Here is a 25141-nt window from a genome sequence, read left to right as displayed (position 1 = left end):
GGCATCAGGGACCTCCCTGGCCAGCAACTCAGTGGAAGTTATCCCATCCCTGGCACTGAAAATTTTCTAGTAACAATCTATGGCTCCTGTGTGTTCCATTGTCCAAAAAGGTAGGTTTGTGTATGACTTATTTATATCTTCTTAGATTTTGATTAGCCTTCCCTCCACCTTTACTCAGTCTCTTCCCCTGGTTTCACTTAGGCCTTTTCACCCCATTAATCTGTTCTTCTACTTACATATACATGTACATATACTTATTTTTTTGTTTTTGTTTTTTTGAGGTAGGATCTTGCTGTAGCCCAAGCTAATTCCAAAATTCCTAATGTGTTCCTTGTAAATGCTTAAGGGGCCAGCATCCTTCAATTTCATGGGTATAACACAATTAAAACACGTTACAAATGTAACAGTAAAAAACAACAACAACAGAAAAAGGGCTGGAGAGATGGCTTAGAGGTTAAGGCATTTGCCTCCAAAGCCAAACCATCCAAGTTCGATTCCCCAGGACCCATGTAAGCCAGATGCACAAGGGGCACATGCGCCTGGAGTTCGTTTGCGTGACGCACCCATTCTCTATGTTTGTCTGTTTTCTCTCTCTCTCTCTTGCAATCTGCTTACAAATAAATAAAATTAAAAAAATATTTTAAAAGGTAAAAATAAAAGGCCAGGTGTGGTGGCTCACACCTTTAATCTTAGCACTCTGGAAGCCAAGGTGGGAGGATCGCTGTGAGTTTGAGGCCACCTCGGAATTGCACAGTGAATCCCAGGTCAGCCTGGGCCAGAGCGAGACCCTACCTCGAAAATGCAAAAAGCAGACAAACAGACGAAAACAGATAAATAAAGCAACGTCTGTGGCCTTTTGGCGAGGCTCATTTCCGGCCACTGTGCTGCCGGGACTCCTGTAAACCTAGGAGGACGCTGACCAGCAGCAGCGGGACGTTCGCTGGCACCTCTCCCACGGGCTGGGCGCCGGAGGAGGAGCGGAGCGGGAGCCCCGCCCACCGCAGCGAGGGGCGTGGCCTGGGCGCCGCCGCCCCGCCCACCGCAGTCCGGAACCCGGAGCTGTGCTGGAGGTCGCGGAGCTCGAGGCCCTCGTCGCGTCCGTCTTCCATGGCCGCCGCCGCGCTGCTCGCCCGGGCCTGTGGCCCGCTCTGCCGAGGTGAGAGCGCTCGGGCTGCGCACCGCGGGACCGAACCCGCGGGCAGCCGGCCGGGCGCGTCACCCCGAGCCCGGTCCTGCCGCTGCCCCGGGAAGGCGGGGGGCGGGCGGGGGGCGGGCGGGCACGGCCTTTGCCCCACTTAGGTTGCCCCCGCCCCCCGGGTCAGCGCCATGCACCCTGCCGCATCCATTCCCATGGCCTTCTTTTCACCCCAGCGGAGGTTCTGCGTTCCACTCCCCCACCCCGCTCCCGAGCTAGGCCTGGCCTTGAACTTCAACTTAGATATTTGACCTTGGACAAAACAGCCTTTCCGCCTCAGTTGGCCCAAGTGTGAAATGGCCACAGCGGCCTCTTAGTTACTATCTCCAGAGAGTCGTTAAGACCCAGGATACATAGAAGACAGTACCGTGGGGCTGGAGAGATGGCTTCGTGGTTAAGTCACTTGCCTGCGAAGCCAAGCCGACCCACGTTCGATTTCCCAGGACCCACATAAGCCAGATGCGCGAGGGGCCCGTGCATCTGGCGTTGGTTTGCAGTAGCTACAGGTTCTGGTGTGCCCATTCTCTCTCTCTGTCCGTCTCTCTTCTATCTCTCTGCTTGCACATAAATGAAATTTAAACAAGAAAAAAAGAACACAGCGGTTGAAGTGTTTTTCTGAAAAGTCAAAGGACCCAGGTTCGATTACCCAGGACCCACGTTAGCCAGATGCACAAGGGGGCGCACGCGTCTGGAGTTCGTTTGCAGTGGCTGGAGTCCCTGGCGCGCCCATTCTCTTTCTTGCTCTCATTCTCTGTCAAATAAATAAATAAATAAAAATAATTTTTTTAAAAGCAGTACAGTGGCTGGGCTCCAACAGGTGTTGCCACAGTGTTAGCCACTATAGGTTATTGAACACGGGACCTTTCCCATCTGTCACTTGTCCCCTAGCTGCAAAAGCCCTGACACTGTGGTCAAGGCTTCCTTTGGGTAATCTGTATCCTCAGCAACCTGTGACCAAAACCTGTGCCGAGTGTTGCCATTAGAATTTCTTTAATCTACTGAGTGATTTCTGTTGTTCACTTTTGTTTTGCTTTGTTTTGTTTTATCGAGGTAGTCTAGCTCAGGCTGACCTGGAACTCACTCTGTAGTCCCGGAACTCATGGCGATCCTCCTACCTCTGCCTCCCAAGTGCTGGGATTAAAGGTGTGCACCACCACACCCGGCTTGTCCATATTTTATAGACAGTGAGGTTAAACCCTTTGAGTGTGGTGTTGTTATAATTGCTGTGCTGGGGACTGAATGAGGTAGTATATAGAAAGTGTTTAGCAAGAATGGCTAAACTGTCAGTGCTTTTCAACTGCGGTGCAGTACTGTTGGCATTTGTATCAATAACTTTTTTTTTCTTTTTTTTGAGATGGGGGTCTCAATATATTGCTCAGGCTGGCCTGGAACTCCTGGACTCCAGATGGTGCTACACTGCGCCTGGCACGGGTGTATAAATCTTTGTTATGGGAACTGTCCTGTGCATAATAGGACACATAGCAGTATCTTTACTGATTGGTTATCAGTAGCACCCTCCCCCTTGGTATGTGTATGTATGCACATGTGTGTACAGGTGTGTGTGTGTGCATGTAGAGGCCAGCAGTTAATGCTAAGTGTTATACTCAATCCCTCTCCACCTTACTTATTGAGACATGATACCTTGCTAAATCCACAGCTCACTAATATGGCTAGACTAGCTAGCCAGCCAGCCAGCCCCAGGGATGCCCCTGTCTCCATTTCCCAGGCGCTGGAATTATAGGCACACTACTGCACTTGGCTTTTACATAGGTGCTGGGGGTCTGAACTCATGCTTTTGTTTTTTCAAGGTAGGGTCTCACTGTAGCTCAGGTTGACCTGGAATTCACTCTGTAATCTCAGGGTGGCCTTGAACCCCCAGCGATCCTTCTACCTCTGTCTTCCAAGTGCAGGGATTGAAGGTGTGCACCACCATACCTGGCTGAACTCATGTTTTCATGTTTGAATAGCAAGCACTTTATTGGCTGAACCATTGTCCGAGTCCCAGCTTTCCCCTTTCTAGTTGTGACAGCCAAAAATGTCACTGGACATATCTATCTATCTATCTGTCTGTCTGTCTGTCTGTCTGTCTATATTTTGGTTTTTCAAGGTAGGATCTCGCTTTAGCCCAGGCTGACCTGGAATTCCATATGTAGTCTCTGGGTGGCCTCCAACTCAGCAATTCTCTTACTTCTGCTTCCCGGGTGCTGGGATTAAAGGCATGCACCACCACGTTCAGCTTATATATATTAATTAGAAAAAGAGAGAGAGAGAGAGAGAGAGAGAGAATAGGCACACCAGGGCTTCTCTAGCTCCCACAGACAGACTATGTGTCCAGACACATGTGTCACCTTTTGCATCTGGCTTACATGGGTTCTAGGGAATTGAACCTGGGTCCTTGGGCTTCACAGACAAGTGCCTTAACCATTAAGCCATCTCTCCAGCCCACCAGACATATCTAGATATCTTGATGGTAGTAAGGTTCTTCATTATCCTTTTTTTTTTTTTTTTACTTATTTATTGACAACTTCTATAATTGTAAACAATATCCCATGGTAATTCCCTCCCTCAATTCCCTCCCTCCCCCCACTTTCCCCTTTGAAGCTCTGCTCTCCATCACATCCCCTCCCTCTCAATCAGTCTCTTTTATTTTGATGTCATGATCTTTTCCTCACTGTCCTTTCTTAAACTTTTTTCCCAAGATAGGGTCTCACTCTAGCCCAGGCTGACCTGGAACTCACTCTGTAGTCTCAGGCTGGCCTCGAACTCACAGTGATCCTGTTACCTCTGCCTCCTGAGTGCTGGGATCATAGGTGTGCACCACCACACCCGGTTTTCATTGTCCTTTATTTCTTGCTTACTTTATTTAATAATTTTGAGACGAGGCCTCTTTATGTAGCCCAGGCTGGCTTTGAACTTGTGATCCTCAAGCTCTTGAGTGCTGAAGTTATAGGTATATGCCACCATATCTGGCTATTATTATTAAGGTCTCTTTTACTCAACTTTGCTAACTTCTGCTCTTCTTACTGGTAGCTCTCCGTCCTCGGGAATGGCGGAGGTTACACACTGTCTACCAGTCTGTGGAGCTGCCCGAGACACACCAGATGTTGCGCCAGACATGCCGTGACTTTGCTGAGAAGGAGCTGGTTCCTATCGCAGCCCAACTGGACCGGGAGCATCGCTTCCCGGCAGCTCAGGTGAGAACAGGCGCCTCAGTAATCTTCTCTCGTATGAGTGGTGACAGTGACAGCTGGATGCTGAGACCTCAGCGGAGCCTGGGACTCTGAAAATGCTCCAGAATTTTCCACTGTGACAGCTTTAGTCGAAATTTTAATTCCAGAACAACAACAAAAAAGAAATGCCTGGCTGGGCGTGGTGGCACAGGCCTTTAATCCCGGCACTTGGGAGGCAGAGGTAGGAGGATCTCTGAGTTCGAGGTCACCCAAAGACTACGTACTGAATTCCAGGTCAGCCTGGACTAGAGTGAGACCCCACCTCAAAAAGCCAAAACATGGGCTGGAGAGATGGCTTAGTGGTTAAGCGCTTGCCTGTGAAGCCTAAGGACCCCGGTTCGAGGCTCGGTTCCCCAGGTCCCACGTTAGCCAGATGCACAAGGGGGCGCACGCGTCTGGAGTTCATTTGCAGAGGCTGGAAGCCCTGGCGCGCCCATTCTCTCTCTCTCCCTCTATCTGTCTTTCTCTCTGTGTCTGTCACTCTCAAATAAATAAAAAACATTAAAAAAAAAAAAAGCCAAAACATTTAAAAAAAAAAGAAGAAATGTCAGGTGCTCCAAGTGCTTACTGTGTGTAGGCTTTGTGCTAATCAAACAGTAAATGGAGAGAATACTGGTTCTGACTTCACACTGTTTTGAGCACTTGAGGTGGGATATTTTTTTGTGGTCAAGCCATTTTATTCAGGGGCTTGAAACTGGAGAGTGAAGAAGCCAGTGGAACCATTTGCTGAGAAAGTGAGACAGAAGCTGGGTGTGGTCTTTAATCCCAGCACTCAGGAGGTTGAGGTCGGAGGATTGCCATGAGTTCAAGACCAGTCTGAGACTACATAGTGAATTCCAGGTCAGCCTGGGCTAGAGTAAGGCCCTACCTCAAAAAAGCCAAAAAAAAAAAAAAAAAAAAAGGGCTGGAGAGATGGCTTAGTGGTTTGCCTGCAAAGCCAAAGGATCTGTTTGATTCTCCAGGCCCCACGTAAGCCAGATGCACAAGGGGCCGTGTGCATGTGGAGTTTGTTTGTAGTGCCTGGAGGCCCTGGTGTGCCCACTCTCTCTCTCTCTGCCTCTTTCTCTCAAGTAAGTAAATAAATAAATAAATAATATCTTTTTAAAAGGTGAGATAAGTCATTGTGGTTATTTGAATTAGGTGTTTCTCATAAACTCCTGTGTTTTGAATCCCTCATGCCCAGCTGCAGGCAGTTTGGGAGGTGGGGTCTTGTTGGAGGAGGTCCGTTGTTAGGGGCGGGCAGAAGGGTTCGGTCAGTCTCCTGCTGCTGTTGTCCACCCGCCGTGGCAGAGGAGATGTCCAGCCTATGCTCATCCCATGCTTTCTCCTGCCATCATGAAGCTTCCCCTTGGGAATATAAGCAAAAATAAAAAATCTGTCCTTCCAGGCTAGATAGATGGCTCGGCAGTTAAAGGTACTTGCATGCAAAGCCTTATGATCCGGGTTTGATTCCCCAGTACCCACATAAAGCCAGGTGCACAAAGTGGTGCCAGTGTCTGGAGTTTGTAGCAGCAGGAGGTCCTGGCATGCCCATTCTCTCTCTCTCTGAAATAAATAAGTTAATTAAATTAAAAGATACTAAATTTAGTACTGAGTGCCCAGCAGTCACTTCTCAGCCCTTTGATGAGTATGGGCCCTCCACAGTGGCCCCTCGCTCGGCAGTCATGGTGTAGGTGAGGAGCGAAGCTCAGACTGAGACACCTGCAGAGCCTGACGCTTAGAGATTTTTTTTCCTGAATAATTTTTTGTTTGTTTGTTTGTTTGCTTGTTTGTTTACTTGCCAGGCAAGCAGGTTTTTAGAGGTAGGAGAAAGGGGAAAATGTGAGCAGGTAGGCCAGAATTGGGTCCAATTTCTGCCTTCTTGGCTGTTGGTAACCTTAGTTGGACTTTAGTCTTTTTATGTCTAAACTAAAAGATGAAAGAAGCAAATATGACTTTATAATGTCATTTTGTCATAAAGGAGAACAGGAAACAGAATGGCGTCTCCACCCTGTTTTGGACTTTTTTTTTGAAGTAGGGTCTCGCTGTAGCCCAAGCTGACCTGGGAGCAGGGGCCAAAACGTTGGCCATTTTAGCTCTGGTGAATCCAGTTGGCTTTGGCTTCTACGTAGGTTATTAAAACACTTAGATAGGGCTGGGGTCTGGCTTAGCGGTTAAGGCATTTGCCTGCAAAGCCAAAGGACCCAGGTTAAACTCTACAGGTCCCGCATAAGCCAGATGCACAAGGGGTTGTTTGGAGTTTGTTTGTAGTGGCTGAAGGCCCTGGCACACCAATTCTCTCCCTGTAACCCCCCCAACTCTCACAATAAAGAAAATTAGAAAGTGGGGCTGGAGAGATGGCTTAGCAGTTAAGGCACATGCCTGTGAAGCCTAAGGAACCCAGTTCAATTCTCCAGGTCTCACGTAAGCCAGATGTACATGGTAGTGCATGCATCTGGAGTTCATTTCAGTGGCTAAAGGCCCTGGTGCACCCATTCACACTCTTTCTCCCTCTCTTTAATAAATAAATAAATAAATATCTTAAAAAAAAATTAGAAAGGGGTTGGAGGGACGGCTTAGTGGTTGGGGTGTTTGCCTGCAGAGTCAAAGGACTCAGGTTCGATTCCCCAGGACCCATGTTAGCCAGATGCACAAGTAGGCACAAGTGTCTGGAGTTTGTTTGCAGTGGCTGGAGGCTCTGGCGCACCCATTCTCTCTCTCTCCCCCTTCCTCTTTCTGTGTCAAATAAATAAATAAAAATAAAATATTTTTTAAAAATAGGAAGAGAAAACACTGACAACCAATGCTTTTTGCTTAAGCTTGGATAGCAATTAATCTGATATATATTAGAAATTTTCGTTTTTTTTGGTTTTTCAAGGTAAGGTCTCACTCTGGCTCAGGCTGACCTGGAATTCATTATGTAGTCTCAGGGTGGCCTTGAACTCTCAGCAATTCTCCTACCTCTGTCTCCCGAGAGCTGGGATGAAAGGCATGCGCCACCACACCCGGCTAGAAATTTTCTTAATATAAAGCAATTTTATGTTTTACCCATGACTTAAAATTGATAAAGCTTAGGCAATCTATCCCAACATTATTTTACCTAACAGGAGGATAAAAGTTACAATGACTGAAGCCAGGTGTGGTGGCTCATGCCTTTCATCCCAGCACTCGGGAGGCAGAGGTAGGAGGATTGCTGTGAGTTCAAGGCCACCCCGAGACTACATATTGAATTCCAGGTCAGCCTGGGCTAGAGTGAGACCCTACCTTGACACCCCCCCAAAAAAAAAGTTACAATGACTGAAATGAAATCAGTTAACATTAAATGATTAAACCTAGTGATGACCACTTGATAGAATTAGGATAAATAAAACAGGAGCTGTCTTTAAAGTCTCAATGTTTGTAAGTGTGATACCCTTATCTTTGGAAATTAAACACAAATAAGTGAACCTTTACCTTAAGACTCAGTTTCCCCAGTAGCTAATGCCTTGGCAAATGGAGAAACGTAGTTAACTTGGCTGAGAAAAGTCCGGCTACCTTGAACTGATTGATTTTGATATGTTTACCACTGATAAGGAAGCTCTTCCCACAGTGCCATTATCCATAAAGAGTAACTCCACAATCCAGGGAGAGATCATGCCACTCAGGGGAAGAGTGTTCCTTCTGGAAGAAACTATTAGTGTCGCAGGAGGCGGGACTAGAGGACTGTCACTCAGAAAACCACCATTCTTTTCTTTTCTTTTTTTTCTTTTTCAAGTTAGGGTCTTACTCTAGCCCAGGCTGACCTGGAATTCACTATGTAGTCTGAGAGTGGCCTCGAACTCATAGTTATCCTCCTACCTCTGCCTCCCAAGTACTGGGATTAAAGGTGTGTGCCACCACGCCCAGTACCACTTTTTTTATGGACCCAGTTGTTTATAAGGATGAGAATATTACCATGAAACTAACTCTCACGAAGAAGCCACTATATTTTTTTAAAAGGACTGTAACACTCGGGGGATGATCTCTCATGTTGGGTCAGTAATAGTTAATCTAGTTACTTCTGAAGACAAGTCACTCACAAAGTCTTTTAAGAAATCTGCCACGATGGGCTAGAGTGATGGCTTAGTGGTTAAGTGCTTGCCTGTGAAGCCTAAGGACCCTGGTTCAAGGACCCCGATTCTCCAGGACCCAAGTTAGCCAGATGCACAAGAGGGTGCATGCATCTGGAGTTTGTTTTCAGCGGCTGGTGGCGTGGTGCACCCAATCTCTCTCTCTCTCTCTCTCTCTCTCTCTCTCTCTCTCTCTGTCGCTCTCAAATAAATAAATAAAAAATAAACAAAAAATTAAAAAAAAGAAATCTGTCACGAAGGATTCCTTTCACAAGGTGCCATCTTATCAAACCCAGCTTTCAGGCTTTACAAGCAAGTGCCGTCAACCACTTAGCCATCTCTCCAGCCCTAACATTTCATTTTATTTATTTATGTATTTACTTATTTGAGAAAGAGAGGAGGGAAAGAGGCAGATAGACAGAACAAGTGTGCCAGGGCCTCCAGCCACTGCAAACAAACTGCAGAAGCATGCACCACCTTGTGCATCTGGCTTTAGGTGGGTACTGGGGAATAGAACCCAAGTCCTTAGCTTCATAGGCAAGCAAGCACCTTAACCACTAAGCCCATCTCTCTAGCCCGACAGCACCCATTTCTTATCCCTTTGTTTCTATAGATCCTCTTGTGGTATCAGTGGATGGAGTCTGTGCCAAGGGTATTACATGGTGAAATCTCACCTAGGGGTTTCCCTAAACTCATTCAGGTTGTTGGCAGAATGCAGTGCCTGTCAGCTGTAGAACGGAGGCCAAGAGTTGTAGAGGGATCGTCTCTCCACATGCAGGTTGTTGTGTGGGTGCTGGCTTCTAAAGGCCAGCACCAGAGCTTCTCTGTTTAAATTATCTCAGTTTTTTACTGTGATAAACTTCAACTTACCTAGTTTTTCTTTGTGTTTTGGTATATAGTTAAGACTCTACTGCCAAATCTCCTAACATCTTTTATTTTTGACTTAAAAAAAGTTATTATAGAAAGAGAGAGAGAGAATGAGAATTGCATGCCAGGACCTCAGCCACTGCAACCAAACTCCAGATGCTTGTGTCGTCTAAAGGGCATGTGTGACCTTGTGCTTGCCCCACCTTTTGCATCTGGCTCACATGGGAGCTGGAGAGTCATACAAACATTTTTTTTTTTTTTCGAAGTAGGGTTTCACTCTAGTCCAGGCTGACCTTAAATTCACTATGTTGTCTCAGGGTGGCCTCGAACTCACAGCGATCTTCCTACCTCTGCCTCCCCAGTGCTGGGATTAAAGGTGTGTGCCACCACACCCGGCAAACGTTTTATTTTTAATTGACACATAGTAATTGATACTTTTCAGGGTACAGTGTGGCATTTCTACGCACGCTGTAGTGATCGGATCAGATCAGAACAACTGGCATTTCTGTCATCTTAGACGTTTTTCATGTTTGTTTTGGGAACATTAAAACCTCTCTCTAGGGCTGGAGAGATGGCTTATTGGTTAAGATGCTTGCCTGCAAAGCTAAAGGACCTCAGTTTGATTCCCCAAGACCCATATAAGCCGGATGCACAAGGTGGCACATATGTCTGGAGTTCATTTGCAATGGCTGGAAGCCCTGGCATGCCCATTTTCTCTCTCTCTCTCTCTCTCGCTCTGCCTCTTTCCCTCTCTCAAATAAATAAATAAAAAATAAGCTGGGCTTGGTGGCGCATGCCTTTAATCCCAGTACTCAGGAGGCAAAGGTAGGAGGATCACCGTGAGTTCAAGGCCACCTGGAGAATACATAGTGAATTCCAGGTCAGCCTGGACTAGAGCAAGACCCTACCTCAGAAAAAAAAAAAAAAAAAAAATTCTAGCCACAGAAGTATCACAGGCATCAGAAGCATCACAAGAATGTGTGATTAGGGCTGGAGAGATGGCTTAGTGGTTAAGCACTTGCCTGTGAAGCCTAAGGACCCTGGTTCAAGGCCCAATTCCCCAGGACCCACGTTAGCCAGATGCTCAAGGGGGTAGAGGCTGGATGCCCTGGCACGCCCATTCTCTCGCTCTCTAACTGCCTCTTTCTCTCTCTGTCTGTCACTCTCAAATAAATAAAAAAAATACGCAAAAAAAAAAATAAAAGAATGTGTGATTAAATAACTAGTTCACCTAGGGCATTACGGCCTGTGCAGAGGCTGTGATAAGGAGTGTACCCATGCACATGTAGATGCTGAGGGAAGGTCAGTGTGGTGCACTGGCTGCTCGTCGCCTCCAAGCGCTGCAAAGGCTTCCCGTGCCCTCTGCCTGCTCACCGGTGTGGCTATAGCCAGGTGGGCATGTGTGGAGAACGTTGGCTGGTGTCAATGGTACTGTCGTGCAGACAGACCTCATGTGGGAGAATCAGGGGCCAAGATGTGGATGGGGGAGAATGGCCTGAGCGTGTGTGAGTGCTGGCTGGGACCAGGAGGGTTGGGGTTGGGCTTGCAGAGTTGGGGAGGGGAACCCCCATCAGCTACCCCTGCTGTGACCTTCCTCCCTGGGGCCAGGTGAAGAAGATGGGTGAGCTCGGACTGCTGGCCATGGACGTGCCTGAGGAGCTTGGCGGGGCGGGCCTCGACTACCTGGCCTACTCCATCGCCATGGAGGAGATCAGCCGGGGCTGCGCCTCCACCGGAGTCATTATGAGTGTCAACAACGTGAGCCCTCCTGGGCCCTGGGAGGCTGTCTGGGGATGGGTGGGGTACCCTGGTCATGCAGCTGGCCTAGGCACTAGCCTCTTCTCTCCTGAGCTTTGGTGCCCTGGGTGGGCCCCTGGAGAGAGCTGACCTCCAGCTGCTCCTGCTATCCCCCCAGTCTCTCTACTTGGGACCCATCCTGAAGTTTGGTTCCCCGGAGCAGAAGCGGCAGTGGGTCGCCCCTTTCACCAGTGGTGATAAAATTGGCTGCTTTGCCCTCAGTGAACCAGGTACAGCACAGGGCAGGAGCAGCCCTTGTCCCCTCGCCTCAGAGCCAGGGTGAGACTCAGTTGGGAGCTGCGTCCAGCTGGGGGGGGGGGGGGGGCGGGGGGTTCTGCTGCTTGATAAGTCCTGAACCCACAGACCTCTGGTGTTGGCATCTGGGTTGCACTGTAGGCTCCTGGGTGTACCCAGGCTGTCTCTTGGCCGTGGGGGTATTTGCTCTGGGGTCCTTTTCCCTTGGAGGATGTCTCATTCTTGCACTGACCCCTGTGTCCTTGGAGAAGCCAGAAGCTTTGGGAGCAAGGGTGGGCTGGAGTTTTCTCTCGGGAGCCTGGTCCAGACTTTGGAGCTAAGTCACAGGGTCTTCATGTTTGCCAGTCAGGGGGTGAGGTAGGTGCCCTGTGTCCCCCTGCCCTGGGTCCTGAGTCTGTGTGTGGGGGGCAGGGAATGGCAGCGACGCCGGAGCCGCCTCCACCACAGCCCGGGAAGAGGGAGACTCATGGGTCCTCAATGGCACCAAAGCCTGGATCACCAACTCCTGGGATGCCTCAGCCACCGTAGTCTTCGCCACCACGGACAAGTCCCTGAAGAACAAGGTAGGGGCCCCGGCAAGGGCCAGCAGAGGCTTGGGCTGTTGTGCATTTCCGTTTCTGGATGAGAACTCCCTGGACCTTACTGGAGCTGTTCTGGCCCAAGGGTGAGGTAGGGTCTCTCCTCCCTGGAATCAGCACCTCGTCCCCAAGTGAGGAGGGGGACCTAGCTGCGGCTGAGACCAGAGCTTGAATGGGGGGCATTGGTGTCAGGGTGAGGCCAGTGCAACAGCTCTGAGGACTCACTCTACTTGTGGGGGCCTTCCAGGGTATCAGTGCCTTCCTGGTTCCCATGCCAACACCTGGGCTCACACTGGGCAAGAAGGAAGACAAGCTAGGCATCCGGGCCTCATCCACAGCCAACCTTATCTTTGAGGACTGTCGCATCCCCAAGGAGAACCTGCTGGGGGAGCCAGGGATGGGCTTCAAGATAGCCATGGTGAGCCCGGCCCTGGGGTAGATCCCTGGGGCCAGGCCCTTGGGCCCGGCCTGCAACCACTGACCCAGAGGTCCCCACAGCAAACCCTGGACATGGGCCGCATCGGCATCGCCTCCCAGGCCCTGGGTATTGCCCAGGCCGCTCTGGATTGCGCAGTGGGCTATGCTGAGAGTCGTGTGGCCTTTGGGGCGCCCATCACCAAGCTCCAAGGCATCCAGGTTGTGTGGGTGGGGAGGGCTGAGGGTGCTGGGCCTGGGTGGAGGGAGGGAAGCTCGGCCTTTGGGGCACCCTTCTCCAGGCTCCAAGGTATCTGGGTAAAGGGGGTGGGGAGGGCTGAGGGTGCTGGGCCTGGGTGGAGGAAGGGCAGCTTGGCCTTTGGGGCACCCTTCTCCAGGTTCCAAGGTATCTGGGTAATGGGGGTGGGGAGGGCTGAGGGTGCTGGGCCTGGGTGGAGAGGGAAGCTCTGTTCTTTACCCAACTACTGGGCGGGGGCCTTGCTATTGCAGTTCAAGCTGGCAGACATGGCTCTGGCCCTGGAGAGCGCCCGGCTGCTGACTTGGCGTGCTGCCATGTTGAAGGACAATAAGAAACCTTTTATTAAGGTACCTGTGGTGTGTGTGGGGGCGGGGTTGGTGGTGGAATGAGACACTCCCTGGGGGAGAAGTCTGGTGTGGATCCATGGGTTTGTTGTGTTAAGGGGAGGCTGCCACAGGTCGCCCTTGCTGCGGGCCAAGAGCCCCTGAAGGCAAAAGTGCTGACTGTACCATTCCTGGTGGGTAGGAGGCAGCCATGGCCAAGCTTGCCGCATCAGAGGCTGCTACTGCCATCAGCCACCAGGTGAGCACCCCACCATGAGCGCAGGCCCGCCTCCCTCACCGCGGGTGGCTTGTGCCTCTCCCCAAGCGCCTGTTTTCTGTCTCAGGCCATCCAGATCCTGGGCGGCATGGGGTACGTGACGGAGATGCCCGCCGAGCGGCACTACCGCGACGCCCGCATCACCGAGATCTACGAAGGCACCAGTGAGATCCAGCGGCTGGTGATCGCGGGACACCTGCTGCGGAGCTACCGGAGCTGAGCCTTCCCAGTGAGCCGCCCTATGGCCTGGGGGCCCAGGAGAAGGGCAGAGACACGTGGCCTTAACCTTGACGCCTGGTTAAACTTCGGGGAAGCCCCTCACCTCGACCCTGGCTCCCCCGTAAAACTGGGAGGGGCAAGACCAGCAGCCATGTGTGACCTGCAGCCGAGGCCACCCAGCCTGCAGTTAGGACGCTACCTCGTCTCCACCCCTTCAACCAGGAGAGGACCGAGTGACCCCAGTGTCCCCCCAGAGCTGTTCCTGTGGCCCTGTCTGTGGTCAGGAGGAGGGAGTGCCCAGCGAGCCAGGCCTCAGTTGCAGTGTCTCATTCGCAGGGCCCCAGTCTTGGCAAGGCTGGGGGCTGGGTTCTGGGCCCTCAGTAGAGGTTCAGTGGGTTCAGGTGTGCGGCCCGCCGCGCGCCGGTGGAAACCACCTGAAGCCAATAAAGCGCCCTGTGGCCTAGCCTTGGCCTGTGTCTCTGTCTGTTCTTTGGCCACAGCCCCTGCCCAGCAGAGAGGGAGGGAAAGGGAGTGTGCCCTGCCTGGGCGGGCAGGCGCTTCTGGAGCCCGACAAGTCTAGAGTGAGTGTCTGGGAAAGTGGCCAGTAGTGGGGGGAAGGGGCCTTGGACTGGAGGGTGCCCTGATTGGGGGCCTGGCCTCCCAAAAGCAGGTGGGAGGGGGAGGGACTTCCATGAGAACCCAGAAGAAGGCCAAAAGGCTGGACAGGCGCCTGGGGGGGGGCAGGGGTAGTAAAGACCTGAGAGGCAGAGGTCTGCTCAAATGTGCCAAGGCCCAGCCCTCAGCCACCGGCCATGGAGGGCAAGGACCTGGTCCCGCGTGAAGCAACTGAAAGAGAAAATAAGAGCGAGAAGGCAGGGACAGAACAGGCAGACGTCCTTGGTGTGAGCTGTCTGGAGGGAAGGCAGGAGGGTGACCAGTGATCCTTCAGGAGCCATCATCCCGGAGGCACAAGCCTCCGGACTGCCGCCTGCATCTGCCGCTGGTGCCCGGTCTTAAGGGACCTGGGGGGGAGGGGACCTGTGAGCTCCCTCCCACCCCACTGCCCAGGTGGGCTCCCGCAGGTGGGTGGGGCAGGCACGTGTCTCCCCAGCACAGGAGGCGCACTTCCAACACTCCTGAGGTCAGGTGGCCTGCAGACACTGGGGCGTCTCTCTTCCTCCTGGTTCTAGGTGAGCACCGGCGCGGGGCGGGGGTGGGGGGTGTCTGTCTCCTACCTCCCATCGCATGCGAGCATCTCTGCCTGCCACTACCCCGCACTCAGGTGCAAGCGGAAGGACACAAAGCAGAACGAATAGCCCTCCCTCATCCCCACCCCCACCGGGGTGACTGTCCCCCTTGAGTTAATGCCTGTGGGTGGAGACCCTGTGGGCCCAGGAACAGTGGACAGGGGTGTTCGAGAGCTCCCTGGCCTCTCCAGCTGCATAGCACTGGCTTCTGGCCTAGGGAAGGAGTAGAGAGACGGTTCTCTGGAGGGCACCCTCCAGGTTGTGGGGGAGGGGCGCGGCATATGTGTGAGACTTAGAGCCCCTGGGGACCCCGTGGTCCCGGCTCAGGACTTTGCCCCACCCGGCTTGGCGCTCAGGCCCAGAGGTACTCAGTCCATGTGCTCTACCCACTGACAGGTGTGTGCACGGAAGGGCTGTGAAAGCCACCTTGAGCCAGGCTGTGCCCAGCGGGGAAATGGCTCAGCCAGGGCCAAGGAGCAGACCTATGCGTGGCTCCGTTTCTCACAGCCTGGCGGGCACAGGGCAGCATTAGAGGCCACGGCGTGTCCGTTGCCCAGATGGCGTGACCTTGCCTATCTAGAAAACCCAGAGAGTGGGAGGCTAGGAGCCTAGACTGGGCCGCTTTAGGGGTCTGACCTGAGTCTGAGGTCCGTGGCTCTACCACTGTCCTTCAGCAAGGACGACCTGTTTGCCCAAACTCTGCTTCGCTTAGAACTGAGTTCTAAATTCTACCCTTGGGGATGGACGGAATGGCTTAGTGGTTAAGGCGTTTGCCTGCAAAGCCAAAGGTCTCGGGTTCCATCCCCCAGGACCCACACAAGCTAGCTACACAGGGTGGCACATGCGTCTGGAGTTCGTCTGCAGCGGCTGAAGGCCCTGGTGTGCCCATTCTCCACCCACCCCCGCCTCTTTCTCTCAAAAAGATAAATTCTACTCTTGGCTCCACTTGAACCTGGACTGTTGGGAAGGAAGTTGCAGCCGCGCTGCCCTTTCCACTCAGCTGCAGAAGGGGCCCTTGCTAAAGCCGGGAGAAGGCCTCTGTGAGCTGAGTGGTTGCGACCTGCTCAGGTCTTGCAGGTCTTTCAATGTGCTTGGGGGGGGGGGTGTTTCATTTGCTGAACTTATTTAAACAAATCAATTTAGAAGTACCATAGACTTAAACAAAACTTCTGACGACTAAACGTGCTGCGTGTGTGTGTGTGTGTGTGTGTGTGTGTGTTTCATTTGCTGAACTTATTTAAACAAATCAATTATTATAAGTACCATAGACTTAAACAAAACTTCTGACGACTAAACGTGCTGCCTGGTTCCTGAAACAATTGTTCACACCTGATTAAAGTTAATTGCTCGTGAGGCAAGCTGTCTATTAATAAGGCCGGTCTTTAGCAAAACGAAAGTCAGTTTGTTTCTTTTAGCTTTTGTCATCTGACAACACTATTAAGCTACAGCCAAATATAATCAAGACACTATTGGGTGGATAGATCAATAGCATTGGTTACAGCTGTTAAAACAGGTTCATTCTTGGTGCCACTTCAAAACAATTAAGCCACCCACGTAAAATCATGGCTTTTTTTTTCTTCATCACGATCCACTAAGTGATATTAATTATGGTCCTTGTCAAACATGTTTGGTTAAGGCTATTTACAGTGCATATATTATTTATAGTTACAAAGATACCTTTTATTTTATTTTTGCGGTAGTCTCTCTCTGGCCCAGACTGACCTGAAATTCACTATGTAGTCTCAGGTTGGCCACATACAGTGATCTTCCTTCCTCTGCCTACCGAGGGCTGGGATTAAAGATGTACACCATTACGTCCAGCCAGATTGTGTTTCAAAGTTATGCTTGATAGTTCTTCCTTCTACATTATTATTTTTTTTTCCTCCTGGGTACCAGGAATGGAACCCAAGGGCCTCTTTTGAGGCCAGGTAAGCAACCTGTCATGTGCTGTTATACCCTCAGATTTCTGTTGTTATTGTTTTTGTTTTTCGAGGTAGGGTCTCACTCTGGTCCAGGCTGACCTGGAATTAACTATGTAGACTCAGGGTGGCCTCAAATTCACGACAATCCTTCTACCTCTGCCTCCCAAGTGCTGGGATTAAAGGTGTGTGCCATCACGTTTGGCTCATTTTTTTTTTTTTTTTAACAAGGTGTCAGGCTGGAGAGATGGCTTAACTGTTAAGACACTTGCCTGTGAAGCCTAAGGATCCAGGTTCACTTCCTCAGTATCCGTGTCATGCAGATGCACAAGGTGGCACATGTGTCTCAAGTTAGTTTGCAGTGACTAGAGGCCCTGTCACATCATTCTCTCTCTTTCTCTTAAATAAACAAGGTGTCACTATATAGCCCAGGCTGGCGTCAAACTCGTGATCCAAACACAGGGCCTTGCATCTGCTAGGCAAGAGCTCCACCACGGTGCTGAACCGTAACCATCACTGCAAATGCTGCATGTTGTGTTTGCATGGCTGCCTGGGTTCCTGGGTTCCACAGCACCTGCTCCATTGACTTGGCAGTTATTTGGAAGATGTTTTAGTAAGGTGGACTTTATTCAGGTATATTTTGGTACTGATTGAAAAGATTGTCTTTACGTGCTGAAAAGATGGTTCAGTGGTTAAGGGTGCTTGCTTGCAAAACCTGATGGCTCAGGTTTGAGTACCCAGTTCCAAGTTCCCATGTAGAGCCAGATGCACAAAGTGGCATGTGCTTCTGGAGTTTGTTTGCAGTGGCAAGAGGCCCTGGTGCACCGTTCTCTCTCTCTGCTTGTTAATAAATAAAAATATATTCTTTTAAAAAAAATTATTGACAGCTTCCACAATTGTAAACAATATCCCATGGTAATCCCCCCCACACACTTTCCCCCTTGAAATTCCAGTCTTCATCACATCCCCTCCCCCTCTCAGTCAGTCTCTTTTTTTATTTTGATGTCATGATCTTTTCCTCCTATTATGATGGTCTTGTGTAGGTAGTGTCAGGCACTGTGAGGTCATGGATATCCAGGTCATTTTGTGTTTGGAGGGAGCATGTTGTATGGAGTCCTACCCTTCCTTTGGCTCTTACATTCTTTCTGCCACCTCTTCCGCAATGGACCCTTTAGCAGACAGTTTTGGGTTTGCTGAGATGAACTTCCAGACCAGGCACAGTTATGGAGGAAGGAATATTTATTGAAGCTTACAGATCCAGGGGAAGTTTCATAATGGCAGAAAAAGCTGGCCTTCTCTTACAGGACCAGGCAGAAACAGAGAAGTGCAAAAGCCAAAAAAGTCACACAGCATGGCACACTTTGCAGATCTTAGATTGAAATCTCAAACCCACCACCACACCTCAGGGCTAGACCCTAAGATCCACCCAGTGACACTGCCTTCAGCAAGGTGGCTGCAGATCCAACATACAAGCTAATAAAACCCTACATATATTGGGAGCCATCTATTCAAATTACCACAGACCCTAAGCCTTGGAAGATGTGATAGAGATATTTCAGTGTTGAGCGCTCCTCTGTCATGTCTTCTCAGTACTATGGTGCCTCCTGAGTCATCCCAAGGTCACTGCCATCTGAAAAGAGAAGGTTCTCTAACCAAAAGTGAGAGCAGCATTAATAAATGGATATAAACATTAAGAGACGTGCTTACTGGGCAGTTTGGTGAGCATAGTATATACATTTAGCCAGACAGCAGCAAACATTACACCCCTAGGGCTCAACACTACCCCTGTTGTAAGTTTTCATTATCAGGGATATATTCCCTCCCATGGAGCAGGCCTCCAGTACAATTAGAGAGCGTTTGGTTTCCCCCATAACAGATGTATCACTTTTGCACCTGTTGGCTCATTTGGCCTGGTTGTTCAAATATAAAGCTTGCAGTGTACCCTGTTGAGTATCTCCACTGGTGATTTCTCTCTCCCATTGAACTGCATGCAGTGTGGCTTTTTCCAGCTTTCTGTCAGCTGGTCTACATGAAGAGGTTTTCAGCAGGATCTGCACATGAGAGAGAACATGTGATGTTTGGCTTTCTGGGTCTGTGACTAAGTATAATCCTTTCCAGATCCACCCATTTTCCTGCAAATTTCATTAACTTCATTTTTCTTTGCTGAGTAGAACTCCATTGTATAAATGTGCCAGATCTTCATTATCCACACATCAGTTGAGGGACATCTAGGCTGGTTCCATTTCCCAGCTATTGTGAATTGAGCAGCAATAAACATGGTTGAGCAAATATCTCTAAGGTAAAGAGATGAGTCCTTAGGATGTATGCCTAGGAGTGCTATGCTGGGTTATATGGTAGATATATTTTTAGCTGTCTTAGGAACCTCTTCACTGATTTCCACAATGGCTGGACCAGATTGCATTCCCACCAACAGTGTAGAAGGGTTCCTCTTTTGCCGCATTCTCGCCAGCATTTATGGTTATTTATTTTCATGATGATAGCCAATCTGACAGGAGTGAGATGGAATCTCATCTTGATTTAATTTAGCTAGGGCATATAAATCAAGGAAATCATCCATTTCTTTCAGATTTTCATACCTAGTGGAGTATATGTTTCTACAGTATGTCCCTATGATTTTTTTAAATTTCTCTGGTATCTGTTGTGATGTTGCCTTATTCATCTCTAATTTTATTAATTTGTGTCTCTTTTTCTTTTGGTCAGATTTGCTAAGGGTTTATCAATCTTGTTTATCCTTTCAAAGAACCAACCCAACTCTTTGTTGTGTTTGGTAGTTTAATTATAATATGGCAAGGAGAGGTTCTTTCCAGGTTTTGTCTGTTAGGTGTTCTAAAGACGTCCTGTATCTACACTAGCATCTCTTTCCCAATTTATGGGAAGTTTTCTTCTGTGATTTTGTTGAAAATGTCTATTATGCCTTAGGAGTGAAATTTTTCGCCTTCTACTATGCCCTGAATTCTTATGTTTGATGTTTTCATAGTGTCTGAAATAGCTTGAAATTAGCTTGTCTTTCTCTTTGTTGGATTGTATTAGATCTGCCACCTGGTCTTCTAGTTTAGATATTCTGTTCTCTCTTTCATCCATTCTACTAGTAAAATATTCTGCAGTTTATTTGACTGTGTTTTTCATTTCTAATATTTCTGACTGGTTGTTTTTCTTTATTATTTCTATTTCCTTATTCATGTCTTATATTGACCTTCTTATTACATTAAATTGGTTTCCTGTGTCTTCTTTGATTCTTTTAATTTCCTCTTTCATTCCTTTGATTTCCTCTTTGACTTCTTTGAGCATATTTATAATCATTCTTTTGAAATATTTCTCAGGCATTTCCTCTAATTCATTCTCACTGGAGGTCATTTTTGATGCATTAATATTTTTTGGTGGATTTATATTGTCTTTATTTTTGGTGTTTCTTGTGTTATATATATTTTTGCATCTTGGATTAATTTAGTGCTTGGATTTTCTAGTTAGCTGCAGTATTATTAGATGTATCAGTCAATCTGATGTTACATCTCTTCAGGGTAGGAGCTTAAGGTGCTAGGTGTGGCTCTCAAGACTCTCAGAGTATCTACAAAAGTGGCCCTTGATATTGGGTTTGCCACTATGAGAGTATTCAAGTAGGCCGAGTGGAACAAAATTCAGGCAGATTCTAAAATTTAACTAAACAGTGTACACATTCAATGAGAAACAGCACAGAATATTTATGCAAGAGTAGGTATTATGACAACCAGATCCTTTAATAAAGCCACTGTCCCTTAGGGTGTATGTTGCCCCACACCCTTAATCCTGTCAGCTAGGAGGTTAAGATTTATGGCCTGTTGAGGGTTCCAAGACAGCTTGTGACCAAGTGAAACCCTTCCCTAATGAACAACAGAAGAGGAAGCAAAGCCACTATAAATCAAGAAGCAACAAACAACAAGCCCAAAATGTAGCTTATTTAAGAATGGCAAATCTGTGGCTGTGGATGGTGGTTCTAGTTCTCCAGCTGGTCCACGTGATCCTCTACCTTGTGACCTGCTCCTGCATTGTTAGCTGCAGTCCTCTCTTCCTGTTTCTTCAGTTTGTGAAGAGCTCCAACGTGAGTGGAAAATCCCCTCACCTGGCTTATCCTGCAGCTCAAGCCTCACCTTGCAGCTGAGGACCTGGTGCCACTGCTGCTGAAGCCACTTCTGCCAGCCTGTGTGGGCTCTGGATGCTCTGGATCTCTCCTACTTCTCTGCTGCCATTGATGATTTCTTGTACACCTCACTTTTTAGTAGAAGAGTGTATGTTGCTGAGTTTTTTATTTTTTTCTTTTTTTCTTTTTCTCCCCTAGGTTGCTTTGGCATGGTTCCTACACTGCCATCTTAAGCAGAAGTCTACTTGGGAGATTTTTGATAACTGCTTGGATCTCCATACTTGTTATAGATCTATTTAAGTAGTTAATCTCATCTTGATTTAATTTTGGTAGGTCATATAAATCAAGGAAATCATCTATTTCTTTCAACTTTTCAAACTTAGAGGAGTATATGTTATAGTCTGTCCCTATGATTTTAAAAAAAAATTTCTCTGGTATCTGTTGTGATGGTGCCTTTTTCAGATCTAATTTTATTAATTTGTGTATCTTCTCTCTTTTTTTTTGGTCAGATTTGCTAAGGGTTTATCAATCTTGTTGATTCTAAGAACCAACTCTTTGTTTCATTGATTCTTTGGATTGTTTTTTGATTTCTATTTCATTAATTTCTGCTCTCATCTTTATTATTTCTTCCCATCTACTGGCTTTTGGTTTGCCTTGTTCTTCTTTTTCCAAGGCTTTAAGGTGAAGCATTAAATTGTTTACTTGCAAACTTTTTAGTTTCTTTTTTTTTTTTTTTTTTAACACAGAGAGGTGAATGTTGATACCCACATAGTTTTCTTCTTATTTATTTATTTGACAGAGAAAAAGAGGGAGGGAGGAGGGAGAGGGAAGGAGGGAGAGAATGGGTGCACCAGGGCCTTCAGCAACTACAATTGAACTCTAGACACATGTACCCCTTTGTGCATCTGGCTAATGTAGGTTCTGGAGAATTGAACCTGGGCCCTTTGGCTTTGCAGGCAAGCACCTTAACTGCTAAGCCATCCCCTCCAGCCCCTTTTTAATTTTGTGTATGCTCTATTACTTTTCATGATACTGATCTGTGGTTTGATCCCATTGTGATCAGATAGAGTGCAAGGAATTATTTCAGTTTTCCTGTATTTGTTAAGATTTGCTTTGTGCTCTAATATATGGTCTATTTTAGATAATATTCCATGTGCTGCTGAAAAGAATGTATATTCTGCAGCACTTGGATAAAATGTCCTGTGTATATCTGTGAGGTCCATTTCTTCTATGACCTCATTTCATCCAGATGCTTCTCTATTTTTTTGCTGGGATTTCCTGTCAATTGATGAGAGTGGGGTGTTGAAGTCACCCACTACCACTGTGTTTGGTGTTGTCTGTGACCTTAGTTCTAATAGCGTTTGTTTGATGAAGTTGGGAGCCCCGATGTTAGGTGCATATATGTTTAGGATTGTAATGTCCTCCTGTTGGAGTATTTCTTTAATCAATATAAATCAATATAAAGTGACCTTCCTTATCTTTCCTAAGTAATGTTGGTCTGAAGTCTATCCTGTCAGAAATTAGGACAGCAGCCCCTGCTTGTTTTCTAGTCCCATTTGCTTGCCACACCATTTTCCAACCTTTCACTCTAAGATAGTGTCCATCCTTTGTAGAAAGGTGAGTTTCTTGGAGGCAACAAATTGAAGGATCCTGCTGTTTAACCCAGTCTGCAAACCTATGTTTTTTGCTTGGGGCATTGAGGCCATTGATATTAAGAGTTATTATTGAAGGGCATGTATTTATTTTTGCCATTTTTCTTGTTTTGTAGTTCTTCCAGTTTTACCTTTGCTCTCTTGTATTAAGTAGTATCTGAGTATGGTTTGTTTTTTCCAGGTTCCTTATATTTGTGTTTTTCTTTCTCTTCAACATGAAGAATCCTGTCAAGTATTTTCTGTAGAGCTGTGTTTTTAAATTATTTTTATTTATTTATGAGAGATTAAAAAGACAGATGGAGAGAAAGAGAGAATAGCATGGGCATGCAGGGCCTCTAGCCAGTGAATATGAACTCCAGACACATGTGCCCTCTTGTGCGTCTGGTTTACATGGGTCCTGGGGAATCAAACCCAGGTCCTTAGGCTTCACAAGCAAATGTCATAACCACTAAGCCATTTCCCCAGTTCCCTGTAGAGTTGGTTTTGTCTTCAAATATTCCTTTAGCCTGCTTTTGTTATGGAATGCCCTTACTTCTCCATCTATTTGAATAGATAGCATAGTAGGATAAAGTAACCTTGGTTGACAGTTATTCTCTTTCAGAACTTGGTATGCATTATTCCAAGCCCTTCAGGCTTTTAAAGTTTGTGTTGAGTAATCTGTTGTAATCCTGATGAGTTTGCCTTTGTGTGTGACTTTTTAATCTCATTTGTTGTTGTTTTGAGGTAGGGTTTCACTCTAGCCCAGGCTGACCTGAAATTCACTATGTAGTCTCAGGGTGGTCTCGAACTCACAGTGATCCTCCTACCTCTGCCTCCTGAGTGCTGGGATTAAAGGCATGCACCACCATGTCCAGCCTCTCTAACTTCTTTCAATATATTTTCTTTGGTTTGTGCGACCCTAGGTGATGGGTTTGCCTGCTATGAGAATTTTTAAGTAGGCTGAGTGGAACAAAATACAGGCAAATCCTAAAATTTAACTGAACAATCTACACATTCAATGAAAAACAGCACAGAGTATTTATGCAAGAGTAGGTATTATGACAACCAGATTCTCTATAAAGTCACAGTCCCTAAGGATGTGTGTTGCCCTACCCCTTAATCCTGTCAACTTGGGGGCTAAGATTTCTGGTCTGTAGGGTCACCTTGTGACCAAGTGAGACCCTTCCCCAATGAAGGACAGAAGGGGAAACAAAGGCACTATAAATCAGGAAGCAACAAATGACAAGCCCAAAATATAGTTGATTTAAGAATGGCCAATCCGACCATCTATCAGATTTAACATATAATTTACCCTGACATGGAAGGTGCAATTAGCCTATTCCGATTCAAGCCTACATACCAGGTTTTTTTGGTGGGTTCTGACCTGGTGTAATCCCAGTTCCCTTTTGGGGTGGCTTTTGTCTCAATTATGCCGTGCTCCTGCTTGGGTCCCTCCTTGCTGCGCCGTGGGCTCAGGTAGGCTGGCTGGGTTGGTGTGTCGCTGCTCTGATGGCCTGTGCCGGGTGCTGTGTGAGTGCGCTCCCTTCCCCAGGTCTCTGCTTCTTGCACTGGTGGTGGGGGAGGGGAGGCTGTGGATCATGGCTGATGTTCTCCTGCTGTCCCTTGCTGTCCTCTTCCTCACGAGCTGCTTTGTTGGTCCCTGCTGTCCTCCCTTCACGTTTCTTGAGTTTTTGAGGAGGAGGAGGGTGGGTACGAATGGAGACTCCCCGCACCTGGCTCTTCCTGTGGCTCATGCTGAGTCTTGCAGCCATGGCCACTTCGACCTGGTGCTGATTCTGCCTGTTTTTGTGGGCCCTGGATTTCTGTTTCTCTACTGCAGTTGATAATTTCTTATACACCTCACTTTTTAGTAGAAGAGTGTATTTTGGTGTTTGTTTTTTTTGCTTTTTCTCCCCTAGGTTGCTTTGGCATGTTTCCTATGCTGCCATCTTAACTGAAAGTCAATAAAAATATTCTCTTTTTCTGTGGTTTTTTTTTTTTCAAGGTAGGGTTTCATTCTAGCCCTGACTGACCTGGAATTCACTCACTCAGGAGGCTCAGGATGGCCTTGAACTCACAGTGATCCTCCTACCTCTGCTTCCCGAGTGCTGGGATTAAAGGTGTGCACCACGATGCCCAGCTTATATGTATGTATGTGTGTGTGTGTGTGTGTGTGTGTGTGTGTGTGTGTGTGTAGGTTCAATAAAAATATTCATTAAAAATTGTCATCAGGGGGCTGGAGAGATTGCTTAGCAGTTAAGTGCTTGCCTGTAAAGCCTAAGGACCCCAGTTCAAGGCTCAATTCCCCAGGACCCAAGTTAGCCAGATGCACAAGGGGGCACACAAGTCTGGTGGAGTTTGTTTGCAGTGGCTAGAGGCCCTGGCATGCCCATTCTCTCTCTCTATCTGCCTCTTTCTCTCTCTGTTGCTTTCAAATAAATAAATAAATAAAATAAAAATAAAAATAGTCATCATTGCTACAGAGATGGCTTAGCAGTTAAGGCACTTGCCTGTGAAGACTGAGGACTCATGTTTGACTCTCCATAGCCCATATAAGCCCCATGCAGAAAGGTGAGGCAAGGTCACACATGGCCACTAGGTGACGCAAGCATTTAGACTGCAATTGCAATGGCTGAGACCCTGGCACACCAATTCTCTCTCCCTGTCTCTCTCTCTCTCTCTAAAAATAAAATAAAATTTAAAAAATTTTCATCAAATGGGCTGGAGA

At 47.8% G+C, this 25141-nt stretch overlaps 1 protein-coding gene across 1 annotated transcript; it reads left to right on the top strand.

The window, feature by feature from the left end:
- Nucleotides 1-1032: 1032 nt before the first annotated feature.
- On the top strand, nt 1033-13950 carry Acads (acyl-CoA dehydrogenase short chain). Its single transcript, XM_004664122.2, has 10 exons — nt 1033-1156; nt 4226-4389; nt 10968-11117; nt 11275-11386; nt 11823-11974; nt 12237-12407; nt 12488-12625; nt 12914-13009; nt 13188-13244; nt 13330-13950. Exons 1-10 carry the CDS (start codon nt 1108-1110, stop codon nt 13480-13482), a joined length of 1242 nt encoding a protein of 413 aa, XP_004664179.1. The 5' UTR covers nt 1033-1107; the 3' UTR covers nt 13483-13950.
- The last annotated feature ends 11191 nt before the right edge of the window (nt 13951-25141 follow it).

Source organism: Jaculus jaculus, chromosome 13 (genome assembly GCF_020740685.1).
Source record: "Jaculus jaculus isolate mJacJac1 chromosome 13, mJacJac1.mat.Y.cur, whole genome shotgun sequence".
NCBI classification, from domain to species: domain Eukaryota; kingdom Metazoa; phylum Chordata; class Mammalia; order Rodentia; family Dipodidae; genus Jaculus; species Jaculus jaculus.
This window is presented reverse-complemented; position numbering and strand designations above follow the sequence as displayed.